Source organism: Molossus molossus, unplaced genomic scaffold (assembly GCF_014108415.1).
Source record: "Molossus molossus isolate mMolMol1 unplaced genomic scaffold, mMolMol1.p scaffold_m16_p_17, whole genome shotgun sequence".
In the NCBI taxonomy this organism is placed as follows: domain Eukaryota; kingdom Metazoa; phylum Chordata; class Mammalia; order Chiroptera; family Molossidae; genus Molossus; species Molossus molossus.
Genome location: NW_023425352.1, coordinates 17,841,209 through 17,856,835, shown reverse-complemented (window position 1 = coordinate 17,856,835; position 15,627 = coordinate 17,841,209). Strand labels below are relative to the sequence as shown.

General features: G+C 47.2%; 1 protein-coding gene across 6 annotated transcripts in view; it reads right to left on the bottom strand.

The window, feature by feature from the left end:
• The window catches only part of SORCS1 (sortilin related VPS10 domain containing receptor 1), a 474,859-nt gene extending 459,672 nt beyond the window's left edge, over window positions 1-15,187 (bottom strand). For 2 of the 6 annotated variants that reach the window (XM_036264894.1, XM_036264896.1), the window contains exon 1: window positions 14,459-15,016. In XM_036264894.1, coding sequence (XP_036120787.1) covers window positions 14,459-15,016 — 558 coding nt within the window. Of the gene's footprint in view, window positions 1-14,458 lie in introns of all 6 variants that reach the window. The other 4 variants (XM_036264900.1, XM_036264895.1, XM_036264899.1 and 1 more) reach the window with 4 other exon arrangements.
• Window positions 15,188-15,627: the final 440 nt, after the last annotated feature.

The window sequence follows — 15,627 nt, the reverse complement described above, 5'->3', positions numbered from 1 at the left end:
TAGATGGACGGATTTTAGAAATGGTCTTGTCTAAAGGATGAAAAATCCACTTACTATCTTGGTTTTCTCTCTCCATTGCAGTCCAAATACTGCACTTTAAGAAACTGTGTCCAACACTAAATCACTGTGCAGGAAAATTAACCAGCATGCACCAAGTGTTTTAACACAGAAAGAGAATAGGTCTTAATTAGAAATCCATGATCTTGCAAGCAACTTAGCATAATTAAAATTTAAGCAGGCCTAAAAATATGAAAGTCCATTAAAAACACAAACAAGTTGGCGATAGGGTAGTTTTAATAATAAATCAAGGTCACAGGATTCAAATGTGTTCTGATGGAATTAAAACAACTTAGCTGTTAGGCTGAAATATAACAGGATGCACAGAACACAATGTAGCACACACAGTACTTGATCTGGAAAGAGAAACCAAGGACTCTTTCTTGACTAGAAAGGCTCATTTTCCAAGTAAAAGAATAAACTATTACAAAGAGGAAGGACCCCAAATTCTTTGGTAAACAACTGTTATTTGTTTGGCTCTATTTTTAATTCAGTGCTATACCTACTATTGGATTTGAAATAGTTTTACCATTTTTTATCTACGCATAAAATGTTTGCTTAACCATACAACTGAGACAAGCATTTTGGTGTTCATAGAAAGCAGTCCTACAGTTTTATTATCACCTTATATAATAGAATTTGCCTCAAAATTCGAAAACAAAGCAGAAACATTGAATGAGATTTCTGGCTACAGGATTAAGCCAGATCTAGACCATGTAACATCTTCTCAAATCGCCGTTGGAGAGTTCTGTGTGTCTCTTCAGTGACTCATGGGCTGGGGCACCAGTTCTAGGAGCACATGCCTTTCTGCAGGGCGCAGCTATGTAAGGATGGAGGACAACAGTATAGAATACACTATTCTATTACTGCCTTGGATAATCATACTACAATCCGAAGTGGCGACCATACAACTCACCCTAACGCACCGAGTCCCTTATATTGCTTCGGAAAGCATGTCCAGGAAAATGACATGAACCCCAACTTCTAACTTTAAAAGCAGAAATATACAGAATAATCAAGGAAAAAATCCATCTTCATTGAGTTAATCAGGTTCTACTGGGAAGAGAGCAGAGAGCAGTACCTTTAAATTGTCCTGTGCCTCCGGGTACGTGTGCAAGCGCACACGGGTGTGTACAGATGCAGAGGAACAACTGCTCCCTTGGGAAAAATCAGAACCCTCTGGCCAGTTGGAGGCCAAGTACTTAAAGGGACATTTTAAACTGGGAAGTCTAATGTAATATTTAAACACACTGTAACACTTGTTCCAAATATCTTGGGCACTCAGATGATAAAGACGGTGCCATCCCCCTCACAGCTTGCTGACTGTGCTAACAACCTAAAATGAACCCAAGACCCAAGATCTGAGGTGTTTAAAATGGGCAAACACCTGCCCAGCCCTCGTCTGTCTCTAAAACTCCTAATCTTTTATAAAGGCCCAAGTTAAATATCACTTGCCTTTAAAGAGGCGTCTCCCACTCGCGGGGAGAGTTTGTCGTCTCCCACTCCCACAGCACTTTGCAGAAAACTCTATTACGGCTATTATGCACTTATCTCACTAAATTGCAATTATCTGTTTTTGTGTCTGTCTATTTCCACCAGAATATGCACCCTCAAGGGTAAAGATCAGGTCTCACTCATCTTTATATCCTCAGAGCTCAGCACAGTGCTGACACAATAGCCATTTAAAACATGTTTTCGTATTTTTATTATTAAAGAAATGCATGCCCATGTTAAAAATTCAAAACAGCTCAGAGGAGCATAAAATGAAAGGTTAAAAGAGGTCTTTCTGCCACTCAGACCGTCAGTCCCATTTCCCAAAAGAAATCACTCTTAAGAGATTCTTCAAAATGCATAAATACAATTTGCCTCCCTTCCAGGCCACACCCAGCTAAGCAACTCGCAGGACTCTCAAGAGGCAGGTCTGTAAGGCCGGCTGGCTCCTGTAGCAGCAGCCTGGCTGGGGACAACCCTGACAGCAGAGGGCCAGAGAGCGCTGTGGCTACAGCAGAGAGGACGCCGGCCCCACTAGGGGTCAGTTTCACTGGGCACTTTTTACGAGTTGATAACCAAAACTTCTCTCCACTCGCAGACACTTTTCCTCTTTTTTTCATCTCTCACTCTCTTTCCCGACTTCCTCTGTCTCTCCATGTCTTCCTCTGTCTCTCCATCTGCCCTGCTCTCTGGTCTTTCTGTCTTTCTGTCTCTCATCTCTTTATTTTCCTCTCTTCATCATCCACTTCTGCCATTTCTGTCTCTGCCTCTGTCGAGATCTCTCTCTCTCTTTCTCCCTAATACGTTTTCTCTTTCCATCTCTTTTCTTCCATTGTCTCTCGGTCTGTTTCTCCTGGGTTCTTCCTGCCTCCCTGTTCTCAGGTGCGTCTTCCACTCGGCTCTCACGATCAGCACACATCCTTACCCTGGCCTTACAACACCGTCTGATATTTCACTGTGGGGACTGGAGACCTAACTGTAGTACATCGGGGCTGCGAGTGCAGAGAGGTACGTGCACGACGATCACCGGTTCTGTGATGAGCCGTCAGTATGCGTGCACGCTCATGTACATACATGATGGAGAAGTCGATATCAAGATCCAGACAGATTGAAATTGAAATACATGCTCGCCCTGGCCAGTTGTTCAGTGGTTAGAGCATTGGCTCACGGACCACAGAGTCTCGGATTTAATTCCAATCAAGGGCTCATACCTGGGTTACGGTTCAGTCCCTGGCCCTGGTCAGGGTCCTGTGGGAGGCAACCAATCCTTGTGTCTCTCACGTAGCCACATAGCCGGCTGTCACCCTCTCCCTCTGTGTCCCTCCCACCCTCCCCCTCTATTTGTATATAAATAGAAAAATATCTGCGGTGAGGATTTTTAAAAAAAGCAAAAGAAATACATGCTCCTTTACTGGGAACTGAAAACTACTAGAATTTCCAGAAGGTGTACTCAGGCTGGTGAAACTACCTAGAGGTCTCCTAGAATCAAGAGGATGGCAAACAAAGGGCCCCACAACCGCTGCTGCACACCCTGGAGAGAGACAGAGGGCTCTGGCCGCCTCGCCAAACCCAGGCAGGTGGCTCTGCCCAACCAGAGTGACCGACGCAAGGCGGCCACCTGAATGTGGGCTCTTTGTCTCTCGCCTGGAATTCAGTTCTAATGAGGCCAAGTTCACAAACTCGCTTGTTCTTGTTTGTTTTTCTCATTTTTCAAATAACTTTTAAAAATAACTCAAGCAAAGTATGTTTACTGAGAAACAGCAACAGCAAATCCATGGACCAAAACAACAACAACAACAACAAAAACACCCGCAATCCCAACATTCATCATAATTACAGGCAAATATTTCTTATTTTCTTTTGCAAAAGTGGAATTTTATAACATACAATAAAAAAAAATTAAAGTATTAAGCCCCTTGATATCCAGGTATCTTTCCGGGGACTTGGAATACATAAGAAAGCAACGCAGACAAAATAACACAGACTGCACCCCGACTTCCGGGGGCTCACACTGGTACTCGGTTTAAACCTCTTTCCCCCTCTGGTGTTTTGTGGGAGGTTTTCCAATTCAACATATATATTTACATAAGCAATCTTGTCATGGCCGAATGCTCTACAACACCCACCTGCAAGGCAATGGGTTACTTGTTATCCGTTCTAGGTGAAGGGCCAGTTGTCCCCCATGAAAATAGCAAATAAAAGAGCAAATATTTAGTAAGCAGGTTGATATGGTGATGTATAATAAGAAATATACATTTGCTCTTAGTCCCCATTTCTGACCCAATGCTCCTCAAACCCTTGGTATTTCCCACGGTAAAAGTGACAAAATGTTTCTTTTGTTATGTTAATGAAGTGCCTATTTGGAATGTACCTTAGGACGGGGACTGGTTACCTGGAGCACCAGCCCGGTGATTGGAGGGCTGGAACTTTCAATCCAGTCCCCTGGCCTTGTAGGAAGGAGAGCAGGGCTGGAGGTAAACTGACTGCCAGTGGCCAGTGATTTAATCAACCATGACTATCAACAACGCCTCCATAAAAATCCGGAAAGACAGGCTGGAGAGCTTCCGGTGGTGGACTCACGGAGGTGTGGGGGGAATGGCTCATGCAGAGGGACCGAAGCTCCCCGTCTCTTCCCCACAGCTTGCCCTCGGCATCCCTTCCATCTGGCCTTTCCTGAGTTATATCCTTTTATAATAAACTGAGAATCTAGTAGGTAAATGTTTCTCGGAGTCCTGTGAGCAGCTCTAGTAAATGAATTAAACCCAAGGAGGGGGTTGTGGGAACCTCCTATCAATGGCCAATCTACCAGAATCACAGGCTATGCCCCGGGGTTGCCACCGGCCCCTGAAAGAGCGTGTGCGCAGTCCTGCAGGACCGAAGGCTTAACCTGCGGAGCCCGCTGCGCTCTCTGGGTGCAGCGTCAGAACGGAGTGAAATCGCAGGACACCAGCTGGGTCTGAGGATGGCTTGTTGGTGCGGGGAGACCTCTCCCCCACCCACACACAGGCACTGGAAATTGGGTCCAGAGCCCTATGAGAAGTGTTATGCGCCAACAGCTAAGAGATGGTGAGAGAGATGCCGGAAAGAGCAGAGTCCCAGCCCTCATTATAAGTAAATGAAACTGGGATGAAAGAACATAAATGCAGAAATAGAAGCAATATCATGAGTAACATGTTACAAATGTCTTTCACCAGGCCACACTCGAGCATTATCAGTACTAGTATTATTAGCAAAGTGATAATGATGGTAGTCATGACAACAATGATAACAGCTAACCCTCACTAATTGTTTACTATATGCCCGATGCCAAGTGCACTCATGTCTGTTGTCTCCTTTAACCATGGAGAAGCCATGTGAGAAATCACCATTACTATTTCCATTTTACAGATGAGAAAACTAAGGTGCCGAGTTATAAAGTTAATTGCCCAAGTTCACCTACCTAATAGATTCTGGAATGGGAACTGAAATCAGGCACTAAACATTATGTTGTATGTGAAATATTGTACTCTCAGCCATGGAGACATGCCTTTCCCATGGTCACATGGACAGCCAGGAAAAGCAACTGCCTAGAACATATTCGGTGGTAGAAATATCACCGTCTGGCAGAAAGGCGCAGCCTTCCTCTCACTGGGGGACCAGTGCTCCCCACGTTATCATCGCTCCTCCTCCTGCAGAGCCGTCCGGGGACCATCGCCACGGGGGTCAGAGTTTCCACCGAGAAACTGGATGGAAGCTGTGGGTTCAGCTTTTACCATGGGGAAGTCAAGCCTGCTGACATGACATTGTGCAGACGATGAAGGGGGTCATGGACAACCAAACTCCCACATGAGCCTTAGGGAAAAGATTTTCTAACTTCAGTGTTCCCAGTAATCTCCCAGGGAGTTGACAAAGCGTCAAGATTCCCAGGCTCCACCAGCAGACTCAAAAGCAGGTCCCATGAGGACAGCCTGTGAGACATGCGGCCCTAGGTGCCCGATGACCGGCCCATGGCTGCCCAGATAAGAATCCCTCCGACAATTCAGCAGGATACACGTCAGGGTAAACAGGGCTGCAGACAGGGCCGAAGCAGGATGACAGGCAGGGCCAGCACAGCCTTTGTCCCCTTTAATGATCTGAATCAAGAGTGCATGTGGGAAGTGACAAGTCATCACCCAGGAAGAGTTGACATCTGAACCCCAGAGTGCATGTTGGAGGTGCTAAACAAGGGGAAGACCCTGCGCTTCTAACCACGCCACCCACGGGCCCCGGAGCAGAAAGATGATGACACACGCGGTGTCTCAGTGGCCCCGGCTGCGCTGGTTTCAGAAAGATGACTAGAGGCATCAATCCCCTGGCTCCAGGGCACAACAGATTAGTTGGCTGTCTGACAACATGATTCTTATTAGCACTTTCTTTATAAAGCATACAAGTTGTCCACACTGTCACTCTAGGCCCATTAGCCAGCAGGGAGAAACCAAATAGCACATCCCTCACATCCTCCTGGGATAACAGCATGACACACTGATACCCAGACGTCCCCCATGTGGGGACGGACAAAGGTTAGAGGTCTGATCAAGCTGCATGACGGAGCAGCTTATTACCAAGGTCAGTGTATCATGATGGTGCCCTGAGCTCGGGATGATGTGAGAGGGGAGCCCTGAGGTGGGGTGCTCATGACAACTTCCCCTACCGCCCCTCTGCGATGATGAATGCAGTTCTCTCTAAAGAAACTCAGGAAGAAACCCTTACAAAGGGACAACCTGGTGAAGAAGCTGCAGCTTTGGAGCCAGGCACCTTCTTGTGGGGTGACCTTGGGGAAGTTCCTAAACCTTGACTTCCACAGCTGTGGAATAAGAGCAGTGACACCTAGTTTGCACGCGTGGTGTGAGGATGAAGGGAAATTGTTTGGTGATGCTCTCGAATGTACTTCCAGAAGCGGGGCTCACTAATTTGGTGGTGGTTCATGTTACTGTTGCTCAGAGGAACTTCTGTCATCTGACTATTTCTCCTCTGGCTACAGGGAGTGACCAGCCAAGGCTACTCTGCTCCCTTCCCCCACCCCACCCTCAGAGGTTAGAAGAAGTAGAAAAGGCAAAGCTGAAAACTCAATTATAATCCTTGAATTAATGGAATCCATTAGTATCAACAGGTGCCCCTTTGGTTTGACTACTGCTGCTTCAAACATTGACACTCTAGGTTCCCTTCACTGAGATCACATTTAAAACGAGATTTCATCTGCATAAAACAATTAAAGAGGAAAGAGGTGCTAACCCTCTTGTCTCCCCCAACCCCTTGCTGCAATAAGCCCAGTGATAGGTAATCTTATCTCCAAAGTCCATCAGCAATAGAGCACATGACAGACAGCTTCTTACTGGAGACCTTACTGGCAGAAAGGTTTGAACAATGCCAAGAGTGTGACGTTTGGCGAGGCCACTTGCTCTGAAGCCCAGGATAGACAACTTGAGTAGCGAACCTAGAGCTCAGGGGCTCCACGGGCAACACCCACACTTGCTGCAACGGCAAACATCATAGGCACAGGTGCATGGGCTTCCGACACACCATGAACACAGGAGACGACTGTGTTCAAACTCTTGCCTTTGGAAAACCAACGTGGGCAAACCAAGAGTCAGTTCTGCAGTGTGACGAATGCTTCTGGCCCACCTCCGCCACCAGCTGACCTGCTTCACAGTAACACCTTCGTTTCCCTATTTGAGAAATGTAGATAATATTTGTCGTACCGTCTCATTGGACCGGGGTCAGAATAAAACGGAGGTAATGAGAGTAATGTTCCAATCTTTGAAAACTGAAGATTTTGCAAGGGGGAAGGGATAATCACTGGCTACCCTGTGGCCAGATGAGGGGTAAGCACTTAATCAGTAGCGCTACAGAAAGAGACACCGCCCAGCTGGTATGGTCAGTGGTTGAGCATCGACCCATGCATAAAGAGGTCACTGGTTCGATTTCCCGTTAGGGCACATGCCCAGGTTCTGGGCCTGATCCCCAGTGGGGGGCATGCAGGAGGCAGCCAATGCAAGTTCTCTCTCATTGATGTTTCTCTCTCACTCTCTCTCTCTGTCTCTAAAATCAATAAAGAAAAAAGAATAGACACAGTACCTTCTATGCATGTGTAAAATGTCATGTAGGGTTTCCTACAGAGCAAGCACATCCTGTTCCCCCACCTACATTTTAGAATAGTCTCCGTTCTTTCCTTATAAACCTTGCACAGTAAGTTTCCAGTGTTTTGAAAAAATGTATTTATTCTTTTAAAAGAGAGAGAGAGAAAAACTTCCATTTGTTGTTCCACTTATTAATGCATTCATTGATTCTTGCATGTGCCGTCACTGGGGATTGACCCCAAGCTTTGGTGTATTGGGATGACACTCTAACCAACTGAGCTACCCGGCCAGGGGGAGATTCCACTATTATTTTCATTTCTTTTTTTTTTTTTTTTTTTAATTTTTGTTTTTTATTGAATTTATTGGGATAACATTGGTTAATAAGATTATATAGTCTTCAGGTATACAAGTGTATAATACATCATCTGTATATTTTATCGTGTGTCCACCACCCACACGAGTCTCCTTCCAACACCATTTATCCCCCTGTACCCTCTTGTACACCCCGCCCACCCTCGTTCCCTCTGGGAGTCACCACACTGTGGTCTGTGTCAGGCTCCACCTTTGCTTCTTGCCAGCAGCTTGACTGTTTTGTCCGTCGCATCGATAGAGTGGGCCCTTTTCGAGAGTAGCCCAGACCCCTCCACGAGGCCTGGCTTCACCTCATGCCGCCCACGCCTCTTCTCTGCCATCCCTCTTGGCTGCTGGGGCCACATCGCTGGGCTGGTTTCCCCTCTGGGACACGCAGATACCTTCTCCACACTTCCCAGCCAGAGATGCAGGACAGTCGGTGGAGACACACAGACAGGACGACTACCTCACCCGAGTGTAGCGACTCCAAGTGAGCTGGCAGGGAACCAAATGCATGTACCCTCCCGGTAGTCTGGCCAGTACCTCTGAGCAAGAACTTAAACAAAAGAAAGTCCTTTTGTGAAAACCATGTGGGGAGAATGTCAAGGTGAAAATGCAACAGCGATGATTCCAGCTGGACCTCATGTGCGAGCAAGGGCAGTCGTGTCTCTAAGTGACCACACAGTTTTTATTTTCTCTGTGGGCTTGGAATATCCCCAGCTCACTAGAAGATGAATGTGTACACTTTTTGCTTAGAGCATATTTTTAAAACTATTTCTAATATTAAAACGTGAGCTAACCATAGTTTACATTGAACGTAGATACTTTCCTGGGTATAGATAGGAATTTTTACGTCTCTACCCTTGACCTTGACACACACCATCTATTCAGCTCAAAACATCCTTGTCCTATCCTCCATTTCTTAATTAAAATGTTCTTTACATTGCAAGGCTCAGTTGAAGTACCAGCTCTGCAATAAAGCCTGAAGACCACCACAGTCAGAAGGGGCCATCCTCCCCCTGAACTTCTGCAGCGTGTCAGACCCTCAGAACACCCTTATCTGCAGCTGCTCTTCCCAGGAGTCTTTGCATCGAAGACAAAAGGCATTTGAGGGCAGACATCTTTGAGCATCACTCCACCAACGTCCCTATTATCACTGCCTGACAAATACCAGGACTCAATACCTATTTGCGAAATTAAGACAAAATAACTTGTGTAACCTACTGGGCATAATGCTGCCACACAGCCATCTCTCCTTAAATGTAAGCAATTATTATTCCCTTAAATAATAAAATTCCATTAGCATTTGTACCCTCTTCTATGAGTTTCTGGGGTCCCTCCTGAAATGGATGTGGATATAGTTCCCAGAGTCAACATGCATGTCAATTTATTCTAGAAAATCCAATTAAATATTATAATAGAAGTTTACTTTCTAGTTTCACATTAAGGAAATTGTTTTGTCCAAAGACAGCAAGTTCCTTAATATAAAGGTGTGATACAGTAAACCCAATAAACTATTTTGCTGCAAATTCACATAGAAATGAATGCCTGTTTGGGTCTCAAAGGACTAGATTTCCTATGGATAGATATGTACATGAGCCATAGGAAAAGGAAGAATCGTGTGAAGTAAAAGGCTTTCTCACCGACAGGTCAAGGGTATATGTAGGTCACTGTGTCATTTCTGCACCCTCAACACTCCTCCGGCTGCACGTAATTAAAGGTAGGAGGTGCACAATACCTACCAGCGGAACAAACTGTTAAATTAACTTTAACCTGTCAGGGATTTCACTGGTTCCCTAGTCTATCAGTGCCATTTTACAAAGGAGGAAGTTGGGACCACAGAATTTTAGCAGGCTCTGAACACACGTAGTCTCAGCTCCAGTCAGGGCTATACCCCAGGATTCTTCATTCCCAGTAGAGAAGTATTTCTTCAACTAACCTATGAACTAGTGTTTACCGAGCACTTACTAAGTAGTAGCCACTTCATATATACGTCAACTCTTCAAGATAAAGTCTGCAAAAGATGTGCCAGCCCCATATTTTAGTTAAAGAAATGGAAGTTCAAAGAATGGAAGTGTCTTGCTCAAGGCGAAATGTCAGTAAGCAGGAGAGCTAACAGTCACACTCCAATCCGTCTGCTTCCAAGCCCACCTCCGTCCATGTCACACCACAGTGACATTCACTCATAGCATAAGGCACTGATCAGAGAAGGAGTCAGGTGGGTTTCTAGAGAAAGCTAAAATCTTTTATCATTTTACTTTTAAAAACAGGTAAAAAACAAAACAAAACACCTAGGTCAAAACGTATAGCCAAATCAAGTGTTCATCTCCAACCTGCCTACAAGTTCAGGTCTGTGATTAGCTCAGAAAAGGAACCCCTTCCCGAGGAGCCGAGCAGAATGCTGAACCATGGCAGATTACCTCCTGCCCAGTCAATCACCGGTTGCAGATTCCACGTCTCACTAAAGATGACGAGGTGGGCGGATAAGTGAACAACCAAACCACTCCTTAAGGCAAAGAGTGCAATGTGACAGGTGCATTTTACAGTCCCTGCTTTTCTACAAGTACGTGGAACTTCCAGCTAAGACGATGCCTCCTCCACCATCATCTGAATGTCACCCAAGGTAAGATTATTTCAAAAACAGACTCCAAAGTGTCTGAGTTTTCCTGTCCTACCTTAAAGTCTTTGAGACAGGGCATCCGGTGGGGTTTCAGAGTCAGATCACTCTGGGTGCCAGTCCCTGGCTTTGCCCTTTTGTATCCTCTTGGCAAGCCCTTTAGCCTAATAAAGCCTCAGTTTCCACGTCTATGTAATGGGAATAATAACAGCCATGAACAGCACCTTTTTGTGAAAGAGAAGTGAGATCAGGGAATGGAAAGCATCTACCCAAAAGCCTGACCTAAATGCGCCTCAACTCAGTTTGTTCTCTAAGGGTGGATGGTAAATGTCAAGTCCAGAACAACGGACGGAAACAGGTACATGGGAGTCAACCAGATTGTCACGCTCAATGATAAATGAACGATTTTATAAGGGCCACGAATGTCACGTAAAAGCCTCTGTTAACACATCTTACAACACTATTTCCAGTCAGAAAGGGACATGGCGGTGAACTGAAATATTTAAATTGACTCCAGCATAAAAATATGAAAGAGATATTAACACCTGCCACCCACCTATTACCTAACAAGGATTTGATAAGAACTAATGAGAGGGGCACTTTGACATTCCTTGGAAATGAGGAATAAACACATGCCCATCACATATGCATACATAGATAAATATGTATTTTAACGAACTGAAGATATTGTATAAATTTAGATCAGGGCACAGCATGCCTCGGATGAGTAGGGTAGCAACAATATGTTCTTGCTTATGACACCAAGCTCATGACAAATGATTCATACCCACCACCTTTCATGCCAAAAGATCCCCCAAGGTGTTCCACCAACTCTCACGAACAGTTTCCATCCAGCTAGACTGCAGTACAGAGGAATCACATCCCACCCACCGAGAAGCGAAACAGTCCTGTCTTGACCCAACTCCCACCTGCACAAGTCCAGCAGCTGGAGGGGGCGAGAAGGAGAAAGGCAAGAGGTGAGAAAACCATCCAGAATTCCTTGCAAGTTTGAAAGGCAGCCTATAATTACCATGTATGTACACCTTTAATGCAGAAGCCCCACTTACAAAGGCTTTTAGCTAAAGGTGAGCTGAGTTCCTAAGATGTGTATTGCCTGGGGCCCTGAATGCATTGGGGGAATTTATAGGAGAAGACCACTAAATGTGAACAAATGAGCCCCGCCAGTGTGGCACACTGGTTGAGCATCGACCCATGCACCAGGAGGTCGCCGGTTCGATTCCCAGTCAGGGCACCTGCCCAGGTTGTGGGTCCAATCCCCAATGGGAGGTATGCAAGAGGTAGTCAATCAATGTTCTCTCTCTTCGATGTTTCTATCTCTCTCTCTAAAATCAATAATGAAAAAAAAAATATTTTTAAAAAAGTGAGCAAATGAGAATCCCTGTCTTATCTTCAGGTTCAGGTCAGCGGATTTCTAGCTCTGGGCAGCACGCGCTGAGACCAGAGTTCCAAACAGGTTCCGCACTTCCCGATCACAGCGCCCTCTTATGGAAAATGCAGATAAGCGGAACTGGAACTCAGCTCTCCACTCTGCTTTTCATGTCAGACATCTGGCTAAAAAGAGTTTCATTCTTCCTTTTTTCCCTTTAACAAATATTTGAAACTTTGTCTCACCTATGAATCTGAGCCAACTTTGTTTCAGAGGGCCTGGATACAGACTGTTTCTCTTCCTCCACCATCTGTACACGTACACCAAAACACACACACACACACACACACTCCAAAAAAAACCCAAACAAACCATGATCATTGTGTGTGTAAGCAGGCAGGAATGAGCAGGGGAGGGAAGAGGTGTTCTTACAAGAATAAGACACTTAATAGAGTAGAAATATCATTAGTTAACATCATTTGAGTGCTTCAACCTTTACATACACCGCCTTGATTATTTCCTACATTATCTCAGACTTCCCTGTGTCTCCTATCCAAGGCCTGGCCCTAAGAAGCCCTACTGGGCTTAGAAGCACCATTAAAAAAAAAAAAAAAAAAAAGCCTGGCAGTGCTTGGCGCCACTTCTTAAATGGAGTTTTAAATTTGCCAAAGATGTACTCTCCTTTTCTCGCTCTTTCCAAGATCTTTCAACAGACAAAGTAAAGTAGAGGTCTAATGGGTGAGTGATATTTTACAGCTTGAATTACACTAAAAGCCAGAGATATTTTGAGTCCAAAGTCCTTTACTGCTTGATACAACAGATCTAATATGTTTGATGTGTTTAAAATCTCCCCTTAAAGCCAGAAGCTTCGAGCTAATCACTTAAAGCAGTGTGAAAGTTATTCAATTAGTTTGAGATTCAAGTTCAAATTGGGTAATTAATTTTAGTGGTTATGATATGAAAGATATGATAGTTAAGGTGAGGAATGAGGGCAAGGGTCTCCAGAACTTGAATGAAAAGGATTCAGCTTCAATTATTTGATTAAACCAGTCCCGAGAACTATATAAAAAACACCGCCTCAGTCATGAAGTCTCAATTGTAGGGAATACCCTGCTGACACTCAGAACAGAGACATCAATACAAAATGCGATTTATCATGATTTGCCTTAATAACATTTATATGTAGGTACCCAAGGACTCCATAATGACAGACTATTATTTTAAAATGTTCCCAACTTTCATTAAAAAGCTGACAATGAGCACAACTCACTAAAGCGGCTGTTTCCGGGGAAGGTTTCTGGCAATTACATCACAACGGCAAACATTTTGAAAGGTATCAGGCTCATAGATTGTGCAAATTACAAATACTACCATCTCAATAACCTGCTGGAAGCTGCAACTTATTATTTCATTTTACCCATCCTTGGTTTTTATGATCTTCTTGTCTGCTCAATGGCAGCCTAGAGAAGTTTGCACACTTTTAAGCCCTCTTCAGTTGTTACCACCAAAGCTGTCTCTTTGCTATTTCAGCTCATTGAAGTTTCCAGGTGCAGTTTAAACTGCAACCACTAGCTCAGATTCCAGACAGACTTTCCCAAAAATCTAAAACCTTCCGGGACCTGGCCAGTGCTCATGGACTTTCACTCACCCAGTGTCAGCTTCCTAGAACCCGCAACCCCGCTCCTCCTCTCCTAAAGGGAGGCTAAGTCTGTATTTGTTCTCTTCCCCAGAGGAGGTCAGGCAGTGGGAGAGAACAGGCAGTGTTGTCGCTGGGATGTATCTGATCTCCCCGGACTGATCAGGCCGGAGAACAACCGCTCATTCACAGGCTGGAAAGCCCAGCTCTCAGAACACACTGGCTGGTGCTGTGGGAAGATGCTGGAGAAACTTGCACCCACTGGGCCCCCAGAAACTTGCACCCACTGGGCCCTCAGAAACAGAGAACACCGTATCCACTGCATTTCTCTTCCCCTGTGGGGAAGACGGGGCTACGGGCTCTCCATAAAAATAAAAGAAAATTCCTCAAATAAAGTCCTATTGATCTTACTTTCGCTCATCCATTAGTCTAGCAAGTAAAGGGAAAGTCCCTGGAGGGAATGTCAGCCTGCCCGGAAATTTAACCCTTTCACCCCCACATTCAGAATACTTTATTTAACTCCCTCTGGTCTTCAGATCCATACTACTACACCATGCGACCGGAGAGGCAGGAAACGGATTTGTGGGCTCCGTTTAGACCTTTGTTTGGGGTATGGGGAGGACTCTGATGGTTTTGGTGGGAAGCGGGTGGGGGTCGTCTCCGGCGGAAGGTGGGGGTGGGGAGTAAGTGAGTAGGCAAGACTGTACTTTGCAGCATTTTTCCAGTCCAGAAACCCAATTTCTCCAAATTCCCCATCAGATCACACAGCCGCCTTTAACCCTTTCCGTCGTTCACCCCTTTGCCCTCAGCCCCATCGTACTCACGCTGCTGTTGTGGCCAGACCAGTGGACCATAGCTTGGTTATGTGCAGAGTCGCCGGTCAGCGCGAACGTGGTGCTGGTCAGTTTCAGCTCCTCCGTCCGGAAGCGAGTGGCTTTGTCCGGGTCCTGCTCCACAGTCCCGGGCTCCTGCTGCCCTCCATCCCTTAGGACTCCTCGGGGGCTTCTACTTGAGCCCTCACCTTGCTCTGCCTTCTCCTGATCCGCTCCACTCCTTCTCCTCCGGCCGGAGCGCGGAGCAACCGCCACGGACGCCCCAGTGCCCGGGGCCCGCTCCAGGGACAGCGCTCGGTCTCCGGGGGACACTGTGAACAGGGGGCGCCCAAGGAGGGGCGTGGGCGTGGCAGGAGCCCTGCCTCGCGGCCCCTGGTGAAGGGAGCCCCCTGGGGTCGGAACCCAGCGTGGGCCCGAGCTGGGGTGCAGCTGGGGGCAGCAGGAGCCGCCGCCGCAGGCTCCCGGGGCGCAGAAGACCAAGAGCCCAGCGCCGGCGAGGAGCGCGCTCAGCCCGGGTGGGGAGCCACCGCCGGCGCCAACTTTTCCCATCGCGGCGGAGAGCAGTGGAGGGGGTCCCAGACCGGAGGTGGCCGCGCGGGGCTCTCCGCTGGCCGGCTGTGGGAGACAAGGGCTCAGGACCGCAACTCCATCCAAGTTGGGCAGCGGCGGGGCGGGTGGAGGCGGCGCCGGGCAGGTGGCGGCCGCTCGCCCAGGCTGGGCTGGTGCCGAGCACGGGTTCGGACGAAGCGAGCCGCCGCCACGCGGGGGTGGAGCTGAACTGAAGTCACGGGCGGAGCGGGCGCTGGCGCGCTGGCGGGCGACGCGGGAGGGAGGGCGGGCTGCCGGGCTCCGGGCTCCGCGTCCCGCTCGCGAGCTGTGCTGTGTGCGGGTTGCTGCGGGCACTGGATACGCCGCCGACCCTCCCCGTGGGCTCCCTGCGCTGCCGCCGCCGCCCGCTCTCAGCCGCCCGCTCTGCGCCCGCGCGGCCCCCGCCGGGCTCCTCCAGGAGCCCGCGCGCGCCTCCCGTGGGGGCGGCCAGCCTGGAGCTCGCGGGGTGGTCACAGTGCCGGGGACTTCCTATTCCTGTTTTATGTTCTATCAGTCTCCGCGGTTGTTTTCTCCCTCCTCCCCACCCTGGTGATTTCCAGTTTAGAAAGCGG